This window comes from Opisthorchis viverrini, assembly GCF_000715545.1.
Source record: "Opisthorchis viverrini unplaced genomic scaffold opera_v5_431, whole genome shotgun sequence".
NCBI classification, from domain to species: Eukaryota; Metazoa; Platyhelminthes; class Trematoda; order Opisthorchiida; family Opisthorchiidae; genus Opisthorchis; species Opisthorchis viverrini.
The window spans coordinates 36,669-55,626 of NW_008752090.1; the positions used below are offsets into that span (position 1 = coordinate 36,669).

The following is an 18,958-nucleotide window of genomic DNA, read 5'->3' on the forward strand; positions in this document are numbered from 1 at the left end:
ATGATGATGATGATGATGATGATGATGATGATGATGATTGATGATGATGATGATGATGATGATGATGATGATGATGATGATGATGATGATGATGATGATGATGATGATGATGATGATGTGATGATGATGATGATGATGATGATAAGTGAGGAAACTATTGAAAAAAATTATACTATCGTCGGAAAAGGGTGGGAACACGTGAATTTTTTCACTTTCTGTTTTCTGAAGGCCATACTACATATGACGCTCAGGACGCCTATCGCTGTGCGGACCATTATTGTGTTTCGTAACACTACTTAACCTCTGCGCCGGTTGAGTGTCAGCCCTCAGCTACGCAGAGAAGCCTTCTTCGGTAAAAGCCAGTGACTAAAGTATGTTCGTAGGTGCGCTCCAAAATATTTTGAAGGGGCACTAAGTATGATCAAATCAGAGGTGATCCCCCCCCCCCCAATTCAACGCATGTAACCGCGCCTCATATTTTAACCGGATCCTGGTCTTGTATCGTCAGAAACCAAATGCAAATATTGTTTGCAATGAACTGCCTTCGTCACCCAAATTGTTCAAACGTGATCGATATCGTCTGACCATACCAGGACGACTTTATTGCCCAACCGTTCCGATTGTCATAACATTGACTCTGAAGCTATCTATAGGTATAACTCGTAAGGGGGTTAGGTCGCTCAGTGGTTAGAGCGCGGATTTACTGAACGGAAGGCCCGTGGTTCGAACCTAACCTTCGCATCTCGACTTCCCCTGCCTAGGCTTGGGCAACCTGGCAGTATCCCAACCATCGTGTTTCCTTCGGGCGGCATGACAGCTAGGCACCGAAAGGGTGTTGCAGTTGAACGGTTTTTTTTAACTTGTTAAAGAACAATGAAGAGGCCATCCATACGTTACCCAGTCGGCGGTGGGTCTTACCTTGAACCTGGGAAAAATCCGGAGTCAAACTAGACCTCGATTCTACAAACTTTGGATGCCCGTATCAAGTGAATGACCTCAACTCAACCTTGCGTCATTTTTCTGGGCCGTACTTATCTGAATCAGCCGCCTTTTTAGTATATCTGGTACAATTAGTCAACAAAAGTTGTATCATCAGGAACGACGTCCGTTCGGTACCAGTCTGCAATGTGACCGGTAATACCTGAAGTACATCCCTTTAGCCCTCAAGTAACAGTTTTCAGTTTGAAGTTGGACCCGATTGGAGATTGAGCCTTACAACTGTGGTCAATCGTCCATATTTGGAAGTTTTCATGTTCAGTTAGTTTTGGCGAAATGAGCCTTCGTGAATCAGTTAGAGTAAGACGTACAAAGCCAAAATTGGGCCGAATGATGAATTAGGTAACCATAAATTCTTTAATGGGAATTTTAAAGTCATTATTGGTCAAGAACGCCTCTCTTTCGAGAAGGCGATTCTGGTCGGCTTCCTTAGGTGTGATTATTCAATAATTGTTCTTTTATCCCGCCAGCTGTTACGCTGTAAGACTGCAGATAATTACTCGGTTGTAGCCTGTACAGACTTAACACACAAACACACCCGTATTCGATGTTTGCAACACTTGTCTGTGCAGACCTTGTGAGGCACGTGTTGCCTAATCTGGCATTCTAGGGCCTATGCTACCAGACAAACATGTGGTATTATCTCAATAAACCTCATTCGCGACGCGCTGCTCTACTGTGTTTTGCGATCAGTGGTGTTTGTTAAGCAAAAACCTTTCATCGCTCGATTTGAACATCTGCCTCATCCCGTCGACTTAAAAACATCATAAAAGAGATATTCAGCTGGGTTCCAGCTGAGTCTCCCGTCAAAACCAAATTGGTATGTAAGTGAGCGTATTTCGCTAAGTTCTTGCAATTTGGGTTCAAGTGAAACATAGGATTGACGGAAACTCGGAGACTGCGCCTGCCTGATGAACTTCAAGAAGGACTAAACCGGTCGTGGGCTGTCGAAGAGTTTTCGGCAACCTAATGAGCAGTGTATTACGTCTAATCTAAAGGAGTTTTCGATCTCAAATATGTAGACTATTTCGAATGGAATGTGCACCTGCTGGATCTTTTCGAGTTTTCGGTCATGTTTAGGGTTATTCATTGCGTTTAAGATTGACATCAGGTATGGTGCTTGTCAGATCTCCCATGAGTATTGTAAGGATGTCATGAAAAGCTGCCCTGCTTATTCGCAAGTTGTCAGATGAACCAACGGACTCGCCGCATTAGCTGATTCTCTTTGATTCGACACGTCTTCTGGTTTCAAATGTGATCGCCCCATAGACGGAGTCATGATAATTTTTTTCATCTGGCTGGGTAAACTCTTCTCACGACTGATGCCATTACGTCCACTGCGTGCGACTTCGCCTAGTTTGATGAAAAGTTTATTGCGTGCTACGTACGCTACAGTGTTTGCCGAAACAGTTGCAACGCCGATTTACGTTAATCGAAAACAGAATTTATCGGTATCTCTACTTCGGTACCTCAGTGTCAACTTCAACAGTGCGAAAGCCAGTCGCGCTGCTGTTACACGTGGTTCACTTAAAAAGCAGATGTTTTCTTTCCGAATGTGTTACACACAGGATACTTTCCTGAGTGAGGAAGCCAGTGGGACTAGAAGACGAGATATGGTAATACAGTTACCCCGACCGATCTTACAGCGGCTGAGCAGTACTTAAGCTTTGATCATGAATCAGGGGTGTCTACTAGGCAGCAACTCCAGACAGAACCAAGCAGGAAGGCACGTACCCAAGTGGTGACGTGTACCAAAAGCAGCTCATCCAACTGCTGGACTGATATCTTGCCGATCTGTACTCAACCGCAACAAATGCACCTCCTTATCGATGGGGAGCATGTACCTATTCTAGATAAAGTGGAGGCGATGAGAGTACATGCCTCATCGCAGTTGAATTGTCTGAATAACCCAGTTAGCTATGGCACAGTGAATTAGATGCGTACTGTGTTCTCGTTAAAGCGCGAACTGACTGACTGGAAGGTCCTTGTTTCGAACCCAACCTCAAGATCTCGATTGCTCCCGCCCACACTTGGGCAATCTGGCTGTATCTCAGCCCTCGTGCTTTCTTCTGGTGACTTGGTGACTGTATCCGAATGTTACATGTAAACGACAATATATTATCGTTAAAGCTGTCTAACTGAGTCTAGGTACAATAATAACATAGCCTCTTATGTGTTATGCACTACTCAAAAGTTCGCTGAAAATTCGTTGACAGCCCATGACTGGTATCGCCCTTTTTGGGGACCACCAGGTGGGCGCAGTTCCCGAGTTTCCATCAACCTCATATTCTACTTGAAACCCAATTGCACCAAAATAGCGAGTACGCACTCATTTGCAAACTAATCTGGTTTTTTGAGAGCCCAGCTGAATCCTTCGTTTGTGATGTTTCCAGGAGACATCACAAACGACGGATTCAGCTGGATTCCAGGTGGGTCTCTCGAAAAACCAAATTAGTTTGCAAATAAGCGTATATGGCCTCATATAGTTGATAAATTTGGGTGAAATGTAAGGAGACTTGTTTGCGAGTAAGATGACTGTTTGGAAGCGTTCCCCATCCAGTGCCCCTAAGCCGTGCGTCCTCTGTTAGGAAGTATTTGGCTCCAGAATCACTAGTTGACTGCTTATGTGTGCTGCATGTGGCCTTATGACTTCGTTTCATTCGATTAAGAGTGTATTCCTTGTTTACTACCTGTAATATGTGTGGGTCATCTATCTATTATAGCACAGGTAACTTAAATGTGCGAGCTGTGTACGAACTCGAAACATGGCTCCAGTTGACTACGGTAGCGCACTCGAAGGCTGTTGAGACCGCTACTGATGTTTCATAAATCAATCGTGTTTTTCTCCATCAGAAGCATCATAGCAGGTCCGTGTCAGTTGAACTTGTGGTAGATGCTCAGTGGCTCATAATGTATTGTCGAACAAAGTATTCATCTATTCATTAGTGAAACATCCTTCCTATAATACAATTTAAACCGATCCCCCAGGATTTCAGCCAACACGGTACCCCTGAGTAGACACTGAAAGACGTTTCAATTTGTCTATATCTCAGTTTCCTGTTAGTCGTAAGACTTTTAAACAGACAGTAGTGTAACCCTACTTTGTATGTGTGTGTGAGCTGGTTGCTTAAAGCCAGTAATGAAATTGCAAAGAAGACGAATTTATACTCCCAAGTGCTTAAAGCTTATTGTGTTGCTTCAAACCGAGTGAAACAATGGTTGTTTTGGCGAAGAGTTTGAACCAGGCTTGCTAAATCAAGCTGGAATCGGATACAAAATACAAATGGTGTCCGATTTTGATATGAGAATTTGCATTAGCAAATATCAGGACATATTATTTGGGATTCTTTCAGGTGTGAAGAAAACTCCAATGGGGTGGATGAAACTACTACTTCTTCAAAATTATCGTATTGTCCACTGTCCTTTCCAGATCTTCCGTTCGTTAATTGAGCTGTGTACCAAGCACTTGGGTATGTGTTCCAGCCTAATGCAACCCAAGGCTGGTATCCGGGTTCACAGAATAGGCGCCGCAGCGGCAGTTCTCCATATTCGATCGTGTGAATATACGCATACGGCATTGAACGGCTAAAACAGCACTTGCTTACTGAACTCGTATCAGAACCTGAATCTGCTTGTGCCCGAATGTGTTGTATGCATTTCGTCGGTGTGCTGGAATTATAGATTCTTGACAACAATTGCTCCATCGTAGTGACCATTCCACTGGCTCATCATGTTAATTCGTCGCTGTTGATCTGTGCATAAGGATCAAGTATGTCGTAACATTCAGTATGCTTATTTTGCAGAATCTCATCATCTGAAATGTAACAGAACTTCGCCAGTCCAGTAGAGAAATCTTGTGAGTGAACACACTCATCAACCAGATATTCGATGCCACCTGGGGGTGTTTGCTCGCGGGACTTCTAATTTTCCTTCCCCACCTCCCCCTCACCTCAACCACACAGCCTAACTCACTACTGCAGCCTAGTCAACAATTCCGCGAGCTCCGTCCCGTATTTACTTGCTTAGAATGTGTAAGTTTTTGAACTCACTCAGGACTCTCTTGTGACCATCTTCCCTGCAGTCTGGGATATCCGAATGGGCGATCGACCTTGTGAACTCTACTCAATTCACGAACCGTTCCGGTCTCAGCTGTGTATGTTGTATGAAAATGACGCAATTTTCGACAAATTCTTATGCTCCTGGTCCAGTGACGATCGGTAGGTTTGACCCGTTTTGCTTTTGCCATCTACATTTGTCTAGCTCAAGAGTGTTTTCCTCCATGCCTCCTCTGTCAATAACAGTAAGATAGGTTCGCCCAGTCCGTGAGTTACTCTTATAGAAATCTAGTCACCCTAATCTACTTCATGCTAGCTTTGTGGTTCCTGAACTTTTTCAGCTAGTCCCTTCCTCAATACAGAGCATTTTTGCAGTGGAGTGTGCTGTTTTGTACAAGTTTTACTCGACGAGTGCGTTGATGAGTTGAACGGAAGGATATCAGCCTATTAATACCAGGATGGCAGTCATCTGGGAAAGCGTTTGATCCTACGTCCACAAGTATGGAGTTTGTTTCGCCGGTTTGGAAAACATCAGCTTGACCGCACTGCAACCCTTCCACGCTTAGCATACTACTTGAAGTGCCGATAAACAAGGACTCAGTTTTTTTTCGGATATCAGTCACATTCCGATCTTCAGGTAGCAGTCGTGCTACGGGCCTCAGCTCAGTTAATTAGTCGGCAGAGCGTATGATGCAATCTTAGAATTCACAAAGCCGGATCTAAATAAAAACAAGCTTTTTGATAAGAAAAATCCATCAACACAGCAATACTGACCATGGCCGCATACAGTTGCCATTGAATAGGCATCTTGCGATAGTTGAATTCGCACTTCACGACTAGTTTATGCACAGTCAGGGGTTGTTTCAGCCACCGAGGATGAATGTGGACAGTTAATTGTCCCTTGTGTGATAGTCCATTAGCTCGCTAACTTCTCCCACTCCCTCATGATCTTACACAATCTCATCGTGTTGATAATACCTCGTTTTAGAACCGCCAAGCTTCACTATCCCAGTATGTTCAGTTAGTAGTTGAACGCTCGCTCATCCCTGTTTACTGTTCCGTCCCTGTGTTGCTCTGTTCCTTCCAGAGCAACTTCAAGTCCCGAAATATCATGAGATATGTCTGGCAGGAACTTATCCCCTATACCATTTGTTGATAGCATGCGCTAACATTTAGCCCACTTTTCGGGTAAATCGCCACTATTTTACGAGCTGAATGCAGTCAAAATTACTCAATTGCTTTTTTTAATTTAGTGTGAATCGCCACAATGCATGTTTGATGTCATGATTGTCTGTGATGGTCGCCTATATTAGCCCACAATATCCTTTTGGGGCTTCGATTTTTATCTTGAAAAGTGGTCATTTTTACCGAACCTTCGCTCATAAGAATTACTCTAATACAAATATACATATCATTCATTTCAGCTATGTGTCTACTGGTTCCTACGGCAACCTGTTCCGTATTTTCGACCGACACACCGGATCTGACCGGCTGTACGATCTAAATAATGAGAATGATATCGATCCGTCACCGGATCTTGTAACAGCGATCCCGCTTGTTCCGAAACACTTCGTTTCTCCTGAGGATCCGCTAGGAAGTACCCTTGGCGTAAGCACCGTTTGTGTAACCTCTGTGGACGCTATCGAATCTCTAATGGGTGATATCGAACACAGCGGAATGAGTAGCGGAAGTGATATTGCTTCACCAAGCGGAGTAAGTGAATCGACGAATGAGTTTGACAGTTTAGACGGTTCATTTGAATCTGTTGACAAAGATACGGGTTGTTTAGAACCTCTCAGTGAGCCGGCAGATCTCAGAGCATCCGTAGATCCACCAGACACCTCTGTTAACCTACCCACTGGCTCCAAACGGCGAAAGCAGACACTTTTTGAACGTGCGAGTGAAACTGAGCTCCTGCAACCTCCGAATCCGATTTGCAAAAGTCCCAGGCACCATCGTCGAAAACAAAAGTTTGGCCAACCAGAGGAACGTAATCTCGCGGTCCCTACTTCCCAGAACTGCCCAGATACCAACTCAAATGGATGCTCTGATCGGGAACCGAAGGTCATCGACAGCTCATCACTATTAAATGAACGAATTCGGAGACGACTGGAGAGGCATCAGCTGTTTGGCGAAAGGTTATCCGATAAAGCCATGCCACTGAACGATTTGCGTCAACTTGATTGCCAGCGCAAGGTCCTGCACGTTGCTTGGCATCCACGACTCAGGAAGTTGGCTACCGTCTCTGGTAACCAACTTTTCGTTGTGCGTGGTGTGGAACCACCCACCACTATTGTAGGTCGCCCTGCAGAAGCCAGCGATTGTCGAACGTTTTCAACGGAAGATAATGTTGAGTTCCAAGCTGAACCAGTTATTAACGGGTATCTAGAAGCGAGTGGAGACATGCTTCCGTCCGATGGACTTCCGACCGCGAAACGCCGTCGTCGACGAGGACATTACAGACCAAACCCACCCCATCCCAGCTCACCCGGTCATCCTTCAAAGGACTTGGTAGAGTCCAGCTCAGATCCTGTTCCTAGGCAAGACGCCTTATATCCCTTTGCTGTTTCTGTTCCGTTACAAGCAGATTCCACCGCCCCCTTCGATCATCCCGACCAGGTGCTTGGTTCCACAATGAACCAAAACCTTTCTTGTACAAACAATCCTTCTCATTCACCGTTAGTACATTCCACCACCGAACAGACGTTTAGATAATGTCTGTTTGATGCCTTGCGGACCATCTCAGTCCTATCACCTCTATTTGAGGCGTTCACTGTATAAAAAAATTGGAACTCGACAATTCATTTGACGCATTATTTCATTCAGGCCGTGATTCAATTTTCTAGTGACTATTTTGCGCCATTGTGCCTTGAGCTATCTCACATGGATTAGTGTGGGACCCTCTTCAGAGGGTGCTCGTCAATCGACGTCTGTAAAACTTATTTTCCAAATGTTATTGTACACCCTTTCCATTCCCACACTAAGTCGTTATCTTCCTGTGATGTGTTTTGCTGAGTTTTGGACTACCTGGTCAAAAATACTACAGTATTACTCACTTTTGCGAGCATCCAAGCCCGAGTTTTCCCGTGTTCTGATCCAAGGCCATATGTGTTCTGCGGGGGGATGGTGGTCAGTCTAATTGGTTTCACACCGGCTGTCTTTCCGTTCCGGAACAGTTAACCGTTCCACCGCAAAAGGAGTGTTTGAGTGCAGCAAAGAACGATCCATTAGGGTGCTCTGTAAATGATTTTCCCGATATCTCTCAGTTACCGTTAAATCGGTCGGGCATTTTTCTTCGAAGAGTTTTCAGCGGAGTTTCAGTCCTTGTTTTGTCTTTCGTACCAGCGTGAAGATAGTCTTCTAATCGGAACCCCGGTTTACTCCGAAGATCTTACCTATGTCCAATACGGTCCTGCAGGCCATCAGCAATTCCTTGTGAAATCCCTCACAGCTCCATTTAGTCCCATACACCTTACGTTTCGCCCGTGTTGAAATTTTCAGCACCAGTGGTGATTTGCACTCATTTCATGGCGTGACCAAGTTACCGGCTCGTTACGACGGTTCCTTTGTACAATGGGGAATAATACCTGCCACATCCCTCTGACGTGGCACCAAAGATTGCTGAATGCACATGTGCTAGTCAGACGCCTACACTTACTGTAAACCCAAGGGTGGAGTTTCCCGCTTCATTGACCTCATTAGGATTCCATAGAAAAAGGGTTGTTAAATTAACATAGCTTCAACTGGCGATAAGTGTCATCCCGGCTGACTTCATGCCGTATCGGTCCACAAAACACAGAAAACGCCACCCGGAAGTTTAACAAAACCCTAAGGACATCAACTTATGCAGCCTTTGTTGCTTTGCTGATACATCTGAAGCACACAACCCGTGTTGATTGATATCCAGCTTTAAGTTATCGGTTCGGTTCAGTTTATGAGCGGCGACCACCAGGCCATTGAACTGGAGGCATGATTACCGGCCACAGGTAGTTGGGACGTTGTCTGGATCTGAACAGACCCACAAGATTACTCATGTATCATCAAGATTAACGAAACTTGTCCATGAACTTCCGAACGATATATATATATATATATATATGGTGAAGAAGCTTGGGCATCTGAAGACTTTTGCCTGTTTCACCAAATCAATGAACGAGTGCCTCACAGCACGTACCATACTTTAAATAAGCAAAGGTGACAAGAGACCCGTGAAAGAATGGCGAACACGGCTGTGCGTAGAATCAACTATGTCGCGGATCATAAATAAAAAATCGTTCAACTGTAGCACCCTTCCGGTGCCTAATTGCCATGCCACCCGAAGGAAACACGAGGGTGAAGATACCGCCAGGTTGCCCAAGGCTACACAGGGGAAGTCAAGATTCAAAGGTCAGGTCCGAATCGTGTACCTTCCGGTCACTAAATCTGCGCCTCAACCGCTGAGTCATCTCGCCTAGAAGGGCATCGATTGGCTTCCTGCTTCCTTTGATTCCGGGAAACCCGGCTGGTATAATGGTCTGATGTGATCTATTTCCTGATATCGATCCTTCCACAGACCGATAGGCATCACACTGTTGCACAGTATCCAGAAAAGTTAGAAGAACCAGTGTTGTGAACAAGTTTTTTTTCTGCGATTGCTCGTATAACTAACACGTCATAATTTGTGACAAATACGAACGGCGGGAGAAGAATATTGTTCGGCAGTCTCAACTGTTAAACACTTGTATAAGTGTAATTCACGGCGAATTCTCCCAGTAAATGAAGCCAATCCATGCTGAAAATCCGAAAAGCACCTTACAGCGGTTTAAACTTAGAATCATCAGCAGTGCACATCCCACGAAACTCCAAAGTCTCAAACCTGCGGCCTCCTGGTTAGTAGTTTGAATAATTAGCCGTTCGGCCATGAGCGGCTGGTTAGTGGTGTGATAAGCTTGCACAGGATATGTCGTCGCTCATCCTTCACCCACAGGATCCTCATCACGCAGACCACGTGTTGACTGGCTCTTGGAGCAACGGCTCCTTAGGTAGTTAAAATGTTTGCATAAAAGCAGTTTAGGTGGTCAAGCGTATGGTAAATATGGGATTAATTCAGGACCGTGGCTTGCTAATCAGGGCGGGTCGATGCATCCACGTGACGTTTTTTATGACAAGATTGGTTGTGTGGTCAAATGGTGATCGCCTCTACTGTTGCGAGCGCGTTTTGTCGAACTATCCGAGATGATATGGTGGCACTGGATACATGACGCTGAATGGCTTAGTCACAACGATCCGGTGAGTTGCCGTAGCGCTCGTCACCTGTTTCACTTGTCTGGTTCCACTGCTTCGGGACATGTGCTCAGTAATTCTTTAGCTAAGTATCGAGTACTCCGAACGATGTTCCTTGAATAACATTTGGAAGCTAATAATATTTTACCATTGAAGAGTCGTGGACTGGCACCTTATCCCTGATGTTTGTAGTGGGTAATCACTGATGAAGCAGATTCTTGACTAAGAGCACCAAGCGTTCTTCTGATTGGGGTCGTCAGTTTCCGCTTGATTATTCCCCAAGCACCGCCTCTTCTAGGTGATAACCTGATGTTAATGAGAAGTTTCTGAAATAATGGATTTCCACCTTCTCCCATAACTGGTTGTCTTAATTATTTCATCGCAAGCCTCGGGTATTCGTTTTCCCTCAGTGTACTGGGTGAAAGCGTCGATTCTGCACACAGCATGCCTCTGTGCAAATTTTACAAGCAGAGCCCAATAAGGCATCTACAAAAAGGTAAAATTTCGGTGTGACAAGAGTCAGGTCAGTCCCAGGAACACACCGCGTAAAGGACTGCCTGTTGACCAGCAGAAGGACAATGGATTTCAGTTGTCTGTGTGGACGATTTCCCGGTTCTCAAATATTATGATCGATTGCTGGGCATCCAGCAGGGCATACAAAAGGCTTGATCGTCATCCCTTATCAAGAAATGACTGAATATAGTCAGTCCCTATAATGACTCTGCGGGTAGCCTTAAGGCAGATCTTTCTCACCGAGATTTCTCAGTTCTCCATAGTGTATTCACATAAAAAGGAGATATGACCTTTTTGTACTCTTTCAGGGGGGTATACAAACCACAGCATTGAGGCTTAGTTGTCGCTATTCTTATTTTCATCACCTGGAGCGTCGATAAGAGGCAATTGCTCGATACCAACCAACTGTGCCAATTTTTACCTTTATATCTTTTCATGGAATCAACAGACCTAGGATAAACCAGACCCTGATTGCTAGGTGTGTCATCGCGGAAGGGTAAGGTACGAAGGCAACAAACAAGCAGCGCGTTTTCCAGCTTCCAAGTTTTTCTGTGACAAAATATTAGAAAGAGTCATCGAAATCACATTGGCCGTACTGCAAAATAATGCCCAATCGTGGCTTAATCGAAAAGTACGGACAAACTGTTGAACAGATACAGAAAAGAGAAGTTATCCCAATAAACATTGCTCTTCTTATCAACATTCAAAAGGAAACAGTATTATGGTCCAGTGTGCTGGAGATTCGGCTAAGCCCTCAAAAAATCTCCAAAGATGCAACTTTTTCAGGGCTCCCATAAAAGCCGACTGTTAGCAGAAACCAACGTAGACACTGTGGTTGCCTCTTGTGTATACCTTTCTCAATTCATTTGGGGTGGAAAGTAAATCGGAACAACCGAGACACGGTTGCCTGCAAGGATTTCTGAATACGTCCAAAAAAATGATTTTTGGTGGCCTCAACCTTTGGTCAAACGCAATCGCTTGCCCCTTACTTGATTGTGGCAAATGTGAAGAACGAAGATTGGAATTGAAAATCATGAACTTTCGGAGCAACAACAGCAACGCCTTGGTGAATCGGCGGCAATTCGATGCTACGAATCTAAATAGTTTGAACTCTAATTTGTGGCTAGCCTTTCCCTGCCTTGGTAACACCGGCATAAAACCAACAGTATCAACTCGACATAGTGTGCTAAAAGCTATGCCATCCCTCTATACCTTATTCTGTGTCGCCGGTCCAAAGGCAAGGAGATCGGTATCACTGATCGGAGAAGTTTTAACGCAATTGATCGAGTGACGTGGTGGTGAATAAATTCCGTGAACACCATATACTGATTTGGATTGTAGTTGCTATTTTTGCAGCATAGTGTGACTTCAAGTATATTGGGACCCAACTATGGAAATTCACTCGTTGATGAGGGAGAATCTTGTCTCACCATTGAATAACCTCTGTATTGCAGGGACATTGCACTGAATACGAAGATTAGGAAGAACTGTGATGTTCTGTTTGAAAATGAAGAATTCCCCATACCTGGAGAATCTGCGCGGGCCACATGGGCCTTTATTACAAACCAGTTAACTTTCTACAAACAAAAAAGTTGTGCAGTGGATTTTGGGAGGCTATTTGAGTTGCATAAGTGAAGTTTCGCGCAAAACACCATAGACTGAGAATGATGTATTCACTCTGTCTAGGATTCAGATCCAATGGCTTTTGTGTGTGGTGTTTTATACCTTTCTTTTGTCTCCAATATTACATTATGTATTTTGTCAGTTGCATGAATATTTTTGTTTGAGTACGAAAAACTACAAAAACGCACTTTTGTACAGTTACACGCAATACAAACGTGTTCACGTGCTTCTACTTTTTCTTCTGATTTCGCTCGCGTTCACAGCGGTCACTCTCGAGTTCCATTTGCTAACTCTGGTATCACAACATTTCGGACTACCTTCTGAATTTATTATACGTGAGAACTTTTCGGAAAAAGACCCCTGGACAATCACGACTGGATTATTGTTTATTCGCTGACCGGGGCCAACGCCGAAATATTTTAAAGGGAACAATTCTTAGTGAGTTTGTTTCACTCGACCCTCTTTATTGTTGCACACTCAACCTAGCGTTATTATTTTCATTTCTTCACCACACACCTGGTAATTTAGCTTCCTGGGTATGCAGACCATTACATGTGATATTGTTTGGGGTGTCTAAATTATCATCTCCCTGGCAGTCTGTGATTTACGAGAATAGTGCACTAGAATCAGCTACCACATAGGATGCTCATAGAGCGTACATCATGACAAGGTTATAGATATTGGATATCTTTCATGGGAAATTTCAATCCCATCATCTTCTGGTCAATTTCTAACTTGAAGGACCAAGACCTCACACTGGACTGCTAACTGATAGTTCACTTGTTCCTGTATTTTCGCAGGAATAACTGGTCAATTGTTCTGTCTACGACTTGTTTCAGCTTAAAAATGGGGGGGTTGTGTTCTTCTTTTTGTTACTGTCAAAGGTTCGTAAGTCTTGCATATTAGACATGCCCTTCGAACGTCTTCCCCTCTGTTGCTGAGGCGTCTGTGAGACGTTAACTTAGTCATCCCAGTAGCTTGCTTCCAATTGTATTTTAGTCCAGCCACAGTACTTGCGACCTGAAAGTGCAACCTGAATAGGTACTAAATAAATTGGTCATCTTTGTTACCTGGTTTCCGAATGTGTACTGGTCCATTTCTACCGCGCATGACAAAAGTGGTTACAGGTTCTAATTTGAAAAACAAAAAACCACGCTTGTTCTAATCTGGATAAAGATGCCAGTCCATCAAATGCTTTTGTGCTTGGTCTATATCTATTTGAAATGTACTGTCGTCGAAACTCCAAAAAGCATAGATGAATCTGAATTCGCATCGGAGAGGCCTTTGACTTAAACCAGGAACGGGACATTCCCGTGAAACTTCAGTGGATGTTAGCTACACGATAGTCTAGACTGACCTAACTTTCACTCAAAACGTTCTACTGAACGGAAATGCTTCGACCCACCGCAGAAATTCTTGTTCGAATACTTGTTTGATCTTGAGGAGTTTCAGGATATTTGGAATTTGACCACTTGTCCTTGGATCGCCGAAGAGCGTATTCGATAATAGTCCTTCATCTATGGCTTCCACTAGGCCAAGTATATTCATCCCATAAGAATGGTTTGGATGAAATCTGCGTTGCGCCGGAGACAAATTACTTGATGACGAGGTGGTTTACAATGACTTCATCACCTTTAGCAGCATGTTAGCGAAGCCAGTATGACGGCAGCTACAGGGCGAAAGCAGTCAGTTGAACATGATTGGCCATTGAGTTCAGGCATATGATCAGTCAACGCTGACCTTGATGCTGGACTCACGAGCGTCCCGATTTTGGCCAACCGCGCGGAATAGCTTCTTGGTTGTAGCAGCGCCTAACTGCAAGTGTTGAAGCAGTATCTCTGTGGAAATCTGCTAACGCTCGTCGACGCCACTCTCCATTCGAAAGAGCCGTCACAGACTTTCAGTCGTGTCCATTGCTGGTAGCTCCAAGTGTGTGTGTGTGTGTGTACAAACGAACCACGATCAAGATCCCATAGGAGGGTGTTAACAAATTAGGGATCCTGTGGCTTAGGATACTCTATGTTATTTCTCTTTACAAAGATCTGGCCGATCAGGCACATTCTCTCAAGTCTCGTTCATCGGTCATCTCGCTGTTCTGTCGGACTTACACTGGTTTATTTCTAACAAACCTACCTTCCCTTTATTCAGAGGCCACGAAATTGCTTTTATAGAGGTTCTGATGAGGCCTGTGTAGATGAGTTGGAAACTGCTCCCCTCATTCATGCCTCGTCATCACATGCGTTGTTATGGTTGGTTGCAATTTACTTCCTCTGAACGTTCTCCCCTTAATAATTACAAAGTATACCTTCCTGACAGACAGTGTGTATACCGAAGCCGCAGAGGAGAGAGATAGGATGGCCGCTAGTTCCTTCAGACTTTTCGGAGGCTGCGCGTATCAAGGCCAGATTCTATTGGGAGTTCATAGGAGTTTCGACATTCTACCATTCAAAAAGCCCCTAATATCAGGGATTATTTACAAAATGTCGTGACAGTAACATGAAAGTAAAGGTCTGTGGTCACGAGCCGGGCTGTAATACGCTTAGAATTCACATCCAAACTAAGAAGCAATTCCTACGACCGGTGAAGCCGTAATTGCTAGCAGTTTCCTTGTTGACACAGTGAAAAAGAGCAGTCTCTGCAGGCATATGTTCCAATTTTACAGCTCTCAAGTGTAAGGCTGACGCATCTGCTCTTCATTCTGATTATGGAAAACTTACCCACAAGTCTTGGGAAAAGCAGTTTACTCGGGGTTCTATTTCGCGTGAGTAAACAACAGCATAAATTGCATTTCTCTTTAAAGCTTGGGAATGCAATAAAAATGCCTCCATGAACTGAATCAGAACTGGGGATATGTTACCTAGATTTTGAAAGATTTTTGACATCTAAAAATGCACTTGTGGTTCCCGTACACTCTCCGGGTTTGGACATTCACTTAACCGAACTTGTGATGCCGAATTATTGCAGACTTTTGCACGTGAGTTGTGGTAACCATAAGTTGAACGGTCCCGAAACAAGAAGTGTTGACCAAATGCAAGTGGTGCTGACAGTAGGCCATAGGCAAAACCTCGTTGGCACAGGAATTATTCCCTTTGATACGATTCCGTAGCCTAAGGTTCAAACCAGCTGTTTAAGCTATTGTTGAATGCCCTTTCGGCCTCTGGCACACCGTCAACGACTGTTGGTCTATGCGTTCGTCATAAGCAGATGGCAATGGCAAATGTTTTAGGTGCGCCAAGTGGGAAACATTAGGCAGTGCGGGGGTCCACTTGATTGACCACAGCTGCGCCGAGGTCTGTTCAAGCAAAACAAACCTCCGAAGGAGAGGTTTGGTGAAAAAGTAACCTTCCTTACATGATTTTTCCTCCTAGATCGGACCAAGGTTGTGTCCGACACACCGCTTAAAGCAGGCATTTATACAAACTTCGAAGCCCAATACTCCCACTGTTGTAAAACCTAATAGCACCGTCACAGCCCCAGATATGGCGCCGCGGCTGTCTGCGAGATCACCTCATTTCGGCCTAATATACCGCAATAGTTCCTCTGCCATATGCACCACACTCGTGTGGTGGTTTACATCGGCCAGGGCTCCCTGGCCGCACAATACTCCTGGCTGTGCAGCCTCCGCGAGTGGAATAAAAGATTCTACGCCCAACTCTTGAAATTTCTTGCGTATATGCTAAAGCCAAAGCCCTTCTAATATACGGTCATATTGTTGCAAATCATCAAGTTTCATCGTCCACTGAAGCAATAATACCCCATCGGAAAATGCTATCATCACTGGGACCCTGGTATACCTAGATGAGGCTCAAAAGTTTAGACAGATATTCTGATCTCAGTTGTCCTCTTGTTTTAGTCCATCAGGGAGACATGATAGCTTCCGAAAATTCACTTCCACTGTGCGAGCACTGGGCACTTAATGACTGCCGAGCAGCCCAGGAATCGCCCAACCGCTCTGCATGTTTGCAGTCAAACGTTTGAATCCCTTAATATCTTTATTCGCATTAAGTCGGTCCGCTCTCATTCCCTGCATCAAAGCCTAAATATCGAGATGAGAGTACCCGAACCACTCCTTAGGTAACTCGGTAAGTTCTTTGTGACCTACAGCTTTAGCTTTGCATGAGACTCAACTGACCACCCAACGGGGGGCCGCAATACCGCGGGTGTCTTGCCACGCACTACACACTGTTAGATAGCCCCACGCCCACATTCACCTAAGGGGTACACAAAAACTGATGAAGCCAATTCGAGGAACCATCGGAGAAATTCCACTCAACTTGACGCAGCGAAGCACTTTGGACCAGGCCGGCTAGTCCATTCCCAGGCAAGGAAACGGAGTCCACTGGGGGCACCAGTCATGTATCCCTTAGGTTCATCCGGATGGCCATCATCTTCATCTGCTCTCGATATTTTGTCTTTTTTTAGCTTGAACTAGTCTCATTCAAGGATCGGCTCTTCCTATTGCAAATCACCATCACTATTAATAACAATGTTTAGTTCCGACTGGTGGGTGGCATACTGCCAGGTATGATCATCATGAGAGGTTTGTGGGTGAAGGGGATTGAGCGGGAAAGGGATAATGTCATATACAGATGGTGTTGTCTGAGGTGGACGTTATAATTTGAAGGTGGTGAACACATGACAATAAAACTGTAAATTGCGGAAAATGAGTAACCAGAACAACAGATCTGGTGAAGCAACAGATTTGGCGTAGCCCAGCCGGCCTATTTGAACTGAAACCCGCAACCACCCTTGTGGCCTCGTGGCCTTGGACAGTTTGGTTTATGGCCAGGGTCACGAAATGCGTAGGTGGGGATGACGAAGCGGAGAGATTGGCAATGGGGATAAGTGGAAGCAGGAAGCTCAGAATCATGGTGTACAGTGAGACTGTGGCAACTCACTGGCGTCGCTCTTGTTGTAAGGTTGGGTGTAAAAGTTCCGTGGAAGAATTATTTGGTGACAGCACAGGACGGAACGCGGTCTGTGCAGAAAAATATTGACTTTGTGGACAGCAAGACTGAAAGTCCACCAAAATGATCAAATCCAAAGGGAAGTTTAGGTGGAATGGAATGAACGCGTTCTGGTATCGGCTGTGGGCGGGTGAGGCTTCTTCTCGCATTCGCCGTCAATTGAACTAGTAGACGAGGGAGTACGGTCAAGGGAAGGGAGGATATAGTTGCGGGTGTGCTATCAAACTGGGTATAACAGAGCCGTTGCCACAATGGCCCAGTGCTATCAAACTGGGTATAACAGAGCCGTGCCATCAATGGCCCAGCACATTTCGATACATAGCCCCGTAACGGATTTCATAGTTAAGTTCTTTGGGTAGGAATGTTCAATATTGGAGTGGCGAGATTTTTTTAGGTTGGCCAAGAAGATCTACAGAGGTAAAACAAAACCGATGTAAGACCGCAGATATATTTTGTCCTATCGGAGATCTCTGTGGCTGCAAATCACAGGCCAAGGAGTGGATAACAGCAAAACAGGGCGTCCAAACCGGGTATTGCCGAGTGCCGATGCTTGGAAAGACGATGGAATGGGATGATGTAAGTAAAACCCGGTCAGTTTGACAAAGCATCAAACAAAATTATGTGCAATAATGGAGAAAAGGCTCAAAATTGACCACGACAAGTGACAATAAGTGAGTAAATGGGACACGTTACGAATGGACTTACACTCAGTAGACTGATGGTGAAGCAGGGGTTGAGTTTGCCGATATGTGTTGTTAAAGTACAAGTCTAGTGCGAACCGGTATAGGCACGCCGAGAGGTGGTGTTGTATTGGAACTCAACTGTATTACGACTTATGGGAGTGGACTCCCAAGATGATGTTCAAGTTTATTTGGAATATTCTACGTCGGTACTATAGTTCAGAAGAGTGTGAGTGTAAGGGAAGTGGTCGCCGGTCCTCGAAGCACTGCTATCAGATTTGCTCAACAAGTGGTGCGTGGCGAAAGAAGCTTTTGGGCGCCAGTCTTGTAGGGTGTTAGTAGAGGGCTAGGAATATCATTGCACATGTATGTATATCACTCATTCCGTGTGTCCACTCCTGGGAGCACTAGGTAGGTGCGTGTATTTTGTCTGGTTGACCAAGCCATGACCACAACCACCCATTACTGGCGAAGCACCCATGCTACTGGAGGGGTGGCTGGTATACGAACGCTCCATGGTACAGTGCAACGGGGCGACCCTCCCTGTAGGACGTACTGACCGCCTGACGAGGTTTTTTCCCGTGTGCTCTAAGGCGGCATGCCATCAAGCAGTCATAACTGCAGCTTGTGCATTTATAAAGAACTCCAGCTACTGGATATTTTATCCGGTTGGAAGGGAAGCCAGGCCGCTAAAACAGCTCAGCTATTTTGAGCATGCAAACGGCAAACGGTCGCCGAGAGGGGCATGCCGCGGAGGAGGCCAATGAGGCAGCAGTTACCATTTGGACAACGATAACAAAGCTCAGTTGCCTAGAACGCGTGAACCATGTCTAAAGGATGACGGAGTGCGAGCTACCAAGCC

The 18,958-nt window shown here is 45.0% G+C and overlaps 2 protein-coding genes across 2 annotated transcripts in view; one reads left to right on the forward strand and one right to left on the reverse strand.

Moving 5' to 3' along the window:
* Positions 1-8,114, forward strand: part of T265_10978 (hypothetical protein) — a gene marked incomplete at both ends in the record, with an annotated part of 29,407 nt that extends 21,293 nt beyond the window's left edge. Inside the window, 2 exons of the mRNA XM_009177507.1 lie at positions 5,078-5,213; positions 6,476-8,114. Of these exons, the coding sequence (XP_009175771.1) occupies positions 5,078-5,213; positions 6,476-7,766 (1,427 nt within the window). The remainder of the gene's footprint in view (positions 1-5,077; positions 5,214-6,475) is intronic.
* The window catches only part of T265_10979 (hypothetical protein), a gene marked incomplete at both ends in the record, with an annotated part of 40,606 nt that overhangs the window by 3,850 nt on the left and 17,798 nt on the right, over positions 1-18,958 (reverse strand). The window lies entirely within an intron of this gene.